General features: G+C 40.7%; 2 protein-coding genes across 2 annotated transcripts; both read right to left on the bottom strand.

Moving 5' to 3' along the window:
- Nucleotides 1–538: 538 nt before the first annotated feature.
- On the bottom strand, nt 539–988 carry LOC149141607 (uncharacterized). The gene has a single exon (XM_089451279.1). It carries the CDS (start codon nt 986–988, stop codon nt 539–541), a length of 450 nt encoding a protein of 149 aa, XP_089307405.1.
- Nucleotides 989–5,113: 4,125 nt separating this feature from the next.
- On the bottom strand, nt 5,114–6,817 carry LOC149141606 (uncharacterized). Its single transcript, XM_089451278.1, has one exon. The coding sequence runs from the start codon at nt 6,815–6,817 to the stop codon at nt 5,114–5,116; it is 1,704 nt and encodes a 567-aa protein (XP_089307404.1).
- Between the last annotated feature and the right edge of the window lie 3,887 nt (nt 6,818–10,704).

The following is a 10,704-nucleotide window of genomic DNA, read 5'->3' as shown; positions in this document are numbered from 1 at the left end:
GTAAACTTCATATATTTCTTTGATTGTCTCTTCCTTCGCAATCGCCTTGCCTTTTCTATCCCTTACCCTGCCTTCCTCAACTTCCATTTCTTCTGTGATCCTTGCTCTCTTTCTCATTTCCATGGCAGCCTCAGTCGGTTTTCGACGTGACCTCTCTCTGTAACTACTCACCACCTCCATTCCTCTCCTCGCTCTCGGGGTTCCAATGCAATTCACTTGCTGTTGCATCCGTTGTTGCCGCTCATTTATAAGCCTTCTTCCCCTACTCCTCTTGCCTATCAACTTGACCTTTCGATGCCACATGTTGATTTGCCCTCTCCCTTTCCTATCAACTGTCCGACTTGCTTCATTTCCATTTATGGGTTCTGACATACCTCTTTTTCCTCCACTCCAATCACTTGTGTTGATTGTCTTGCTGCGAGGTGATTTCTTCATTCCTGTCACCACACACTCCTGCTGTACTACATCATGCCTGTCCATAATATCCTTCCTTCGCCTTATCTGACATTCATTAAATGTCTGGGCCTGCCGATCCAACTCACCTGCCCGTCGCACGAATGCTATGATTCTCGTTAGTTGCTTGTTCATTGTTTTCATTCGTTGCTTGTTCATGGTCCTCATTAATGATACTGGCCAATTCCTCCCACTCTCTGTTGGGCCGCAACGAACTCCATTGATTGTCAACCTTGCCGCTTCGATCCTTGCAACCCCGATTCGCAAGGAAATCTGCCACTCGGTTTCCACTCATTTTCACATGATTAAAGATTTTGCATTCAATTTTTTTCAGAAGGTCCGCTATTTCTTGAACGATCCCTGCCGTGCACCAACTGTTGGTAACCTTCTCCCAATTCTTCCCATTATTCAATTTCTTTAGGATTTCAATTGCCATCTGGGAATCTCTTTCTATTTCGAGTTTTCTATATCCGTTTTGGATCGTAATTCTCAATCCCTGGTGAATCGCCCATAATTCGGCTTCATTATTTGTCATCTCGCCACCCCACAATTGTTTAATGATATTAGTTAATTAATATTATTATTTATTAAAAAAATATAAATATTAATTTTTTGATGATGATGATGATGATGATGATGATGATGATGATGAAGATGATGATCAATTAAATAATAAAATTGATTAATTCATTTATAATTAATTAATATTAGTATGATTATTTATTAAAAAATACAAATAATTTTTTTCTTAAATTTATATTAATTATTGTTAATTAATTAAATTGAAGGGATTTATATCAATCTTAAGGATTAATATTATAAAGTATGAATAATATTACGCCCTAGGGTTATTAAGTTTGATCACGGTCTTCGGGAAATCTATAAGGAATTTCAACTTATCCAATTCCAAATTCAACAACAGAATGTTCCTCTCATCCACATTGAGAAACACATTCTGTGTCTTCCTCGGTCTAAATTACCTGGTTTAAGTGCGAAGGAACTAGCTCCAGTGGATTGCTATGATGAATAGAAATATGCTTGACTTGGTTTTGTTTCAATTTTGTTTATCTCTATATGCTAAATATGTTGATTAGGTTATTATGGTACATTTATTTAGCTTGTAGATGGTTTCAAGAGATTCGGTCTTATAAGGCATTGTTAGACAAACTCAAATTTTGTTGTTTCTGGATGACTTATAATGTTGCTAAGTTCCAACAGACCTAGTTTCCCAATGGACGGGTTGAGGCCACTGAACTCCTTGAATATGGTTGTAACCTGCTTTTGATGAATATGAATGAAAAAGTTCTACCACGCTTACAAAAAAGATTATTACACCCTAGGATTATGAACCCCTAGATTAATAAACCCAACGGATTGATATTATAAAACCATGAGAATAATAAACCCAAGGGATTATAAACCCAAGGGAATAATATTACATCTAAGGGACTAATATTATAAACCCAAGGTATGTAAACCCTAGAATTATCATGGTTGACCATGGTTGATTTTCATATTGAGAAAATATTTGTGACAATGCGACATTGCATCATGGTTAACCATGATTGATTTTCATGTGCATAAATTCTTCATCACAATGCAACGTTGGACCTTGGTTGATTTTCATATTGAGAAAATATTTGACACAATGTGGCGTTGGACCATTGTTGACCATGATTATAAATCACGGGGGTTCATATTAGACCCAATGATTAATATTATAAACCCTATGAATAATATATATAATTTTGTAAATAATATAGTTTCTATTAATTCAAAATCTAGTATTTACAATCTGAGTGGGGTGGCGTGAGCAGGATGCTCAAGCACCAGAACTAGTCTTCTCTTTCACAATGATTATAAAGAAGGCCTCTCCTACATATCCTGAAGTATCTTTTACAGTGGTAGACAAAAAATATCTTTCTTTTGAGTTGTGAATATTTTCTAAAATATATTTTACAATGGCTTACATAAAATATCTTTCTTTTGAACTTAGAAGATAGAGAAGATAGATAGAGGATAAAAGGAGAGATGTAAAAATTTCCAAAAAATCCCCTTGATTCGAGAGGGTGATAACTAAGTATGTTTGGAAAAATAAAACTTCGAGAGTGGCATTGATGTCGGGGGTGCCATAGACAAAAGGAAACTTCTATAAACCTAGAAAAAACGATAGAGAATTTACAATTACGCAGTTTCATCCAAGGGCTCATCCTCCAGACTAATGGGTTTCTTTGGCATGCTACCTGCAAGAACATTCGCCGCTTCTTGGTGACTGGTGGAGGCTCCTGTAGTTTCCTTTTTGATGCTTGAAGATCACCCTCCACTGGGTTGCATGGTAGCCATATTCCTCTTGAGCAATGCATAGTGTGGTGACTCCCATGTAGATCATAAATTTATCACTCATAATATATAACTTATTCTCCACAACTTTCATGTTTTCTGATTTTTCCGAAAATGCTAGCCCTAGAATTGTCTTGAGCTACAGGGAAAGTTCAATGGTGTGGTTCTACATATTTTCCTTAGCCTGGGTGAGCCCCAGGGCGGGAATACATTCAAATTCAACATAAACTGCTTCGTAGATCAATCTATGTCTTATGTTGTACGTGTGTTGTTCCAGGTTACGGATACGATCCTTGGTTTTAGGGTTGACTAAGATAATGTAATTAAGAGCAACTCATCTTGCAGAAGTCTCTACCCTGGTTCAAGGCTGCCTACTTGGGTTGTCCCACCTGGAGTTTTTGTTGCCACGTCTAGGAGCAAGGTTAGAGTTGTGCTGAGAGGCCATGATGTGGAAGGAAAGGGGTTTAGGGGGGGAGCTCTAGCCAAAGGCGATGAGAGCAATTGCACTATGGTAAAAATAATGGTGGGGAAGAGTGATCTGGATGGAAAATTCATAGGTGGAGCGGGTAGCCAAAGAGGAGTAGGCTAGCATGAGAGAGCCATTGAATGTTTCTAGTAGGAGGTAGAAAATTGTCATGAGGAAGAATGTATTAGTACTAGTTGAAGGGGCCGAATGGTGGTCGTTCTAAGGGGACACTATAACTATGTTAAAGCATACTTCATATGAGGAATTGGCACATGGGTAGTCTGAGGAAATCATAATTAGTTGATGCAGGAGTTAAACCATTCCTTTTATGGAGAGTGACAATTGATCTCATTATTGAGAGAGACCGGTACTCCTGGTATGAATGCTATTTATTGTTTCGTAGTCCTGGCGGAGAATACCCTCCTCCAAGTCCCTCCATGCAAGGGAGTAGATTCTAGAGCTGCCAATTATTCCTTTGTTTTCCAGTCTATCCACCAAGCTATTTTCCTTCCTTCTCATGGCCTGGAAGTGGAACCCACTTAGCTCGCCAATGTGTCGGCTAAATCAGTCTAAGGTTTTGTTGAGTTTCCAATTGTCCATTACCTTAGTCATCATCGTTCCTTTCTGAAGCTTCCTGTAGGCTTGGGTGGCGAGAGTTGAATCTCCTTCCACTATGAGCATCCATAATATCTGGGCTTTGCATTGTCTAAACCATGCGAGCTTGGCGTTAAACATCATTATCGATAGTTGTACCTATGTTTCCATGTATATCCATATTATCTCCCCTTGAGAGTTTCTGAAGACACCCCCAAAACCTGCAACCCCCAGATTTCCTTCAGTAGCTCCATTGTAATTCAATTAGAGGATATATTTGGTAGGTGAGTGCGAGTGGTAGGGCACTTTCTGCTTTGCTGTCACTACAGTTAGTGTGTTCTGGGGGGGGAATGTAGCTCGAGGAGATTAAAGATCCTCTACTCAATAGGGTGCAGAGGATCACTAAAGATCAGATGTTTTGAGGTGGCTACAGATTCCCTAATTATCTATTTAATGAAGGTGAGGATGTCCTCTTCAGGCCTTTTTTCTTCTCTGAAAATTCTAGCATTGCATTCTTTCTAGACAACCCAGAAAATGATAATCAAGATGATATTTCAGGCTCTATCGACCATAAGGTGTGAGGAGAAGGAGTTTCTCCAATTTTCAAGAGTATCGAGGATGGAGATTTTGTCCCTGTTAGGAGCTCTTAAAACCATTTCCACCCACTCCCAAAGGTTACTGAAATAATCACAGTCATTTAGAAGGTGGTTTAAGAACAAAAGAGATTAAGGCGGGAACAATACTGAAACACAACCGATAATAAAACCGATAAATAAAACTGAAAATAAAAATGCTTAAGGACAGAAGATTATGCAAAACACATAATATGTAAAACAAATCTCTTGTATTATCAAACTAGTTTCGTCCTTTATGGACTCATCAGTGATACAAAAGAAATGAGATACAAGCTGTCCTTATATAGCAAAAGTGGACAGGGCAAGTGCCATGTTAGAAACTTCTAGAATAGAGACTTCTAGAATAGAGTCTTCTAGAAACATCATGAATAGAGACTTCTAGAAACATCTTGAATAGAGTCTTCTAGAAACATCATGAATAGAGACTTCTAGAAACATCTTGAATAGAGACTTCTAGAAACTTCTTGAATAGAGACTTCTAGAAACTTCTAGAAACATCATGAATAGAGACTTCTAGAAACATCTTGAATAGAGACTTCTAGAAACTTCTAGAGACTTCTAGAAACATCTTGAATAGAGTCTTCTAGAAATATCTGCAGAAAAATATGCACTGCTCCTGAAAGAATCATGGCCGAGGATCTGAACTGCTCATGTAGAATGACCCAATCTTTCGCGGATTTCTCCAACAGATCAAAGGCTTGGGAATATGCTGTAGCAAAGGGTAGCGCTGGAATTCTCCATGCAGTTTAGGGTTTAGGGAACCCCCAAGGTTTAAAGCTCTAGTGGCTTCACAGAAGTCCAGCTTCAACACCAAGGGGGCCCTTTTGAGGCCAGAAGAGTGAAGAGGACCTCGCGCATAGACCTGCTGCATTAGAGCATCCCTTTGATCCCAATGAACTTTGGCAAAACATGCCTGGAGAAAATCCGGTGGATAACCCCTCGACCGAAGCCTGCTGTAGAATGCACGCCTGAGCTCTAGAAACCCCAACTCACTGCTCTCTCGAAGAAGGTATCTCTGCAGCTCATTGACCACGAATGCCACTTTCTGGTGCCGAGGATGCCATGAAGAGAAAGGAATATACTGATAGGCATTCAATGGTTTCTGAAAACATCGAGTAGAAAGCTTTCCAGAGGTATGGAAGTCTGGACCTTTGAAAAGCACAATGTCCAGAATGTTGACACTAGAAGATGAGATGCAAGAAGTGATCTGAATGTGCTCAGGATAGATGGACTGGTAGCAATCCAAGAACTGAACCAATCTGTCTCTGGAGCCATTCCAAACCATGCAGCCATCGTCGATGAACCGTCTGAAGAGCTGAATCTCGGGAGCAGGAAATCTTCTGAAGACTTCTTGCTCAAGGTGGCAAAGAAAGAGGCAGGCATAAACCACAGCAAAGTTGCTGCCCATAGCTGTGCCTCGAATCTGCCAATAGTAAGTGCCGCCAAACTGAAGAAAGTGCCATTTGAGCACCAATTCTGCTGCGCTGACCAGGAAGTTGACATCTTCTGGAGTAAAAAGCTCGGCAGTGCTTTGCTCAAGCATTTCCCGTAAGGCATGCAAGCCTTCCTGAGTAGGAATGCTGGGATACAGAGACTCAACATCAAAGGTTACAAGAAATGAATCTGCAGCAAAACGCTTGGATTCAATATCCTGTAATAAGGTGAGAGAATCTGGAAGATGGTTTGGTTGAGCAAGCAAGGTGCTGAGAAGTTTATAATGCAAGAATTTGGAGAGAGGTTCCAACATAAAACCATTGTAGGCACAGATAGGCCTACCGACAGGCGGGTTTTTATGAACTTTCCAAATGAAGTAGAGTCTGCAAGCTCTAGCATTATGAGTTTTGACTTGCATTATGTATTCCCATTGTTGCACTGAAAGAAGATTTCTATATCTGGCTTGAAGCTGACTGAGAGATCTTCTGATGGCCATCCATGGAACTGCTGCATACTGCCTGTAGACATTGAGATCAGAGAGTTGCCGGTGAGCTTCGGCAACATAACTATCTCTGTCGAGAACAACAATGCCCAGATTTTTATCTGCTGGTTTGATTACAATAGGGAGACGACGAAGACTCCTTAGTGCAAGCAGCTGGGATCTAGAGAATCTGGGTTTTGAGGAAAAGTTTACAGAAGCAATGCGGTCTTGAAGGATGGATAGGCCAATATGAAGAGAGCGATTAAGGTCCGGATCATTGATAGGAGGTTCCCAAGTGGGATTAGGTAAACGAAAGGGATTATAGGTTTCGTTTACAAAAAGTCTAAAAAACCTTCTGAGACGACAAAGACGAGAAAAGTAAGCATACTCTTTGAAGATGTCATCTATGGCCATGGGGGGAGGCCGAGGAATATATTTGTGCCCTAGGCCCAGCAATTTGGTTTGGCTGAAGGAAAGAGGGATGGAAGAAAGATTGTGGATAGCAAGATTGCTAATCCGACGATCTATCTGGGAAGGAGTCATTTTTCCAATCAGATAAGCCAAGTAGGAAGCGGGGCTAATGGAGGGCAACCAGAAAAGATGACGGAGCTTGCTTACACTAAAGGAGCCTTGCCTTTGTTTCGGGCAAGGTTCTGGGGCAAATTTAGCTGCAGTGGCGCATATGGGGCAGCTTCCGGATTCAAACCAGTGTTCTGGAAAGGCTGGTTTGGAATGGAGGCCGACTGCCCAGCAACAGATTGAGTGGAGCGATTCCCTTGGCGGAACCGCCCCCTGCCAACCCCGTTTTTTGGCTGAGGATGCTGCGCAGTAGGCTGCTGGGGTAGCTGTTGAAGCTGCTGCTGTCTCTGAGGTTGTCTGCGCAGTTGCTGGGGCTGACTACGCAGAGGTTGTTGGGGAAGCTGTTGCCTCTTCTGACTGCGCAAAGGCTGCTGTTGTAGCTGGGGCTGTTGCTGCTGCTGTTGCTGCTGTCGCTGTTGCTGCTGCTGTCGCTGCTGCTGCTGCTACTGTCGTTGCTGCTGTTGCTGTCTACGCTGCTGGGGCTGTCTTCGTTGCTGATTATTTTGCTGCTGCTGCTGCTGTTGAGATGCTGCTGGGATGCCAGAAGTCTGAAGCTCTATGAGATAGGCAAGTTGATCTTGCAGGGGCTTCAAAGTAGCATCAAATTTCTGTTGCTGGGCCTGAAGAGATTTAGCAACTTCTCTTTGGACCAGTACAGAAATTGCTTCTTCACGGGGAATATCATTAGCATGCTTAGCTAATTCTTCCCGTGCGGCATTTCTGGCGGCTTGAGCAGCAGATCGGGCTGAGCGGCGTTCAACAAGCTCTATTTGGAATTGATTGACTTGTCGATTGTAAGACGACAAGGCAAGCGAAATCCATTGAGCAGCAATAACGCTACCATCAACAGGACCGGAAGAGCTAGTGAACTGGATATGCTGAAAGGGCATGGCAAGCTGCTGAAGATTGTTGCGGAAATCTGAAGCAAGTTGTGAAACCCTTGCTTCATTTTTCTCAACAATGGTTCTCTCATGCTGCAAATAGAATGCATGGCATTCTTTTCTGTATCTAGCAGTAATTGGTTCTAGCCCAGATTTAAGAGTACCAGTAGCATCAGGGTCGGAAGCCACAAGACCTGGAGTTTTTACCATAAGGCTTTGTATGACTCTGTTGTCTTGCTCAAGAGCCTGCAATTTTTCAACAAGCGACTGAGATCTGAGCAAGATTTCAGTGGCTTTTTGAAAATCTTTCACTGCACATTGTATAACTTCGGCCCAAGAATTTGGCATAGGCGGAATTTCTTCATTACCCGGATGCTGGCGAGCATTAGACGATTCTGGAGCATGATCAATAGTTGGCTGAGCAAAAGAAACTGAAGGACCCTTCTGCGCAGTGCCAGAGAGAGGATCTCTTGGAGGGATTGGCTGCGCAGTTCCTTGAGGGTGCTGTGCAGTCACTGGATGGTGCTGCGCAGTCTCTGGAGGGCACTGCGCAATCTCATCATCATCAATAATTACAGTATTTTCGGGCTCCAGATTCAGATTTGCATCATAAAAATCCTGCCTAGGCTGAGTAGGAATAAAATCAGGCACGACAGCATCCTCACGGCGAGGAAGAGAATTCTCCAAAATATACTGATTAAAAATCCTGTCATAAGAAGAAGCAGAATCATATTCTTGAGGATCCTGAACATTCTGAGGGCAAATATTATGAGAATGTTGAGAAGCCGATCTGGATCTAGTGACAGGACCAGTGATTTCAGTAGGGTTCCGTGCCATGGACTAAGTTTAGGGCTTAAGAACAAAAGAGATTAAGGCGAGAACAATACTGAAACACAACCGATAATAAAACTGATAAATAAAACTGAAAATAAAAATGCTTAAGGACAGAAGATTATGCAAAACACATAATATGTAAAACAAATCGCTTGTATTATCAAACTACTTTCATCCTTTATGGACTCATCAGTGATACAAAAGAAATGAGATACAAGTTGTCCTTATATAGCAAAAGTGGGCAGGCCAAGTGCCATGTTAGAAACTTCTAGAATAGAGACTTCTAGAATAGAGTCTTCTAGAAACATCATGAATAGAGACTTCTAGAAACATCTTGAATAGAGTCTTCTAGAAACATCATGAATAGAGACTTCTAGAAACATCTTGAATAAAGACTTCTAGAAACTTCTTGAATAGCGACTTCTAGAAACTTCTAGAAACATCATGAATAGAGACTTCTAGAAACATCTTGAATAGAGACTTCTAGAAACTTCTAGAGACTTCTAGAAACATCTTGAATAGAGTCTTCTAGAAATATCTGCAGAAAAATATCTTGAATAGAGTCTTCTAGAGGATCTGAACTGCTCATGTAGAATGACCCAATCTTTCGCGGATTTCTCCAACAGGTCAAAGGCTTGGGAATATGTTGTAGCAAAGGGTAGCGCTGGAATTCTCCATGCAGTTTAGGGTTTAGGGAACCCCCAAGGTTTAAAGCTCTAGTGATCTGGCATTTTCTCCATCTTATCAACTAGATAAGGTCCTAGGATTATCAGATCTGTAGATTTTATGTTCGGTGTGGCTGCTTTCCCTTTCAATGCATCCTTAAATAATATTTAACCCTTTGCAACATAAAATAATCAAGGAGGAAAGCTCACTCATGAGGCTCCTCCCCACAATCTCAAATTGATGATGATGGTAGAATTTTATTTGAAGTCATACTCTTTCAATTAGATGGAATATTGCAATAGTTTATCATCATAAATTAGGTTTTGAACGCTCGTTGATATAACTAATGTTTCTTGCACCGCCTTTTTCAGATCTAATACTAGATCCACTGATCACGCCCCTAGAATGAGAGATTTTCCACTTAAGGTCTTAAAAAAAGTTTGAAATTCTTCGTTATGATCCAGATCTAAGACCCAATGATCATGACCGTGATATGAGAAAATAAAGGCCCATGATGTAGATTTGGAGAAGATTTGTTCCAATCGTCGTCCACCTAATCCAACATCCATCCACAAACATGAGTGTATCATTACCTGGGCTTCGATATGAAAAGGGAGAACCCACTAGAAGGCAAACAAATTGGATCCAAATTGCATATATATGCCAAATATTGGGTATAAATATGGCATGCACACACTATTATTTCAAATGCATATTTCATTGTGGTGTTTGGAAAACCTCGCCGTTAGACACCACATACATAATTTGTAACTTGTTAACATTTCCAAAAAAGGAGAAACCTTCAAAAGCCTTGTTGCAAAGACAAGGCAACGTTTGAAAGATCTCTCCAGAAACTCCACCATTAGAGACCACAACGTCGATATGAAGCTTGACGACATATGCTACAGAGAAAACCTTAGCCATTTCACCTTTTATTTCATTTATTTTTATTTTTTTGGTTCTTCCTATCTTCGATTCAAAAGTTGGTAATGTTAATTGAGGGATCATTTACATTAATATCATTATTAATGATATTCATAACAATAATAATATATTATTATTATTATTATTATTAGCCCCAAGGGTTATCTCAGTTGGTCAAAATCAATGCCTCGCTGTTCGGGAGGTCACAGGGTCCATTCTGCCCGAAGCCCATGGGATTAGGCCTTGCTAGTGGGCCGCAGGGCTAGATTCCCTTTGGGGTCGATCAACCTATATTTTTCTGTGGATGTAGCAACCACCCGTTGACCAAGGTGTTCGTGAACCACAACCAAGAAAATAAAAATAAAAATATTATTATTGTAATAATATTAACAAATGTTATTATTAACTATATTAACA

Source organism: Pinus tabuliformis, chromosome X (assembly GCF_031772625.1).
Source record: "Pinus tabuliformis cultivar Carrire ecotype Pingquan chromosome X, CPIR1, whole genome shotgun sequence".
In the NCBI taxonomy this organism is placed as follows: Eukaryota; Viridiplantae; Streptophyta; class Pinopsida; order Pinales; family Pinaceae; genus Pinus; species Pinus tabuliformis.
The sequence above is the reverse complement of the archived record's forward strand: the minus strand, read 5'-3'. Positions and strand labels throughout refer to the sequence as shown.

Coding starts and splice junctions, on each gene's coding strand:
- LOC149141607 (XM_089451279.1), bottom strand. CDS start 988: ATGACAAATAATGAAGCCGAATTATGGGCGATTCACCAGGGATTGAGA.
- LOC149141606 (XM_089451278.1), bottom strand. CDS start 6,817: ATGGCCATAGATGACATCTTCAAAGAGTATGCTTACTTTTCTCGTCTT.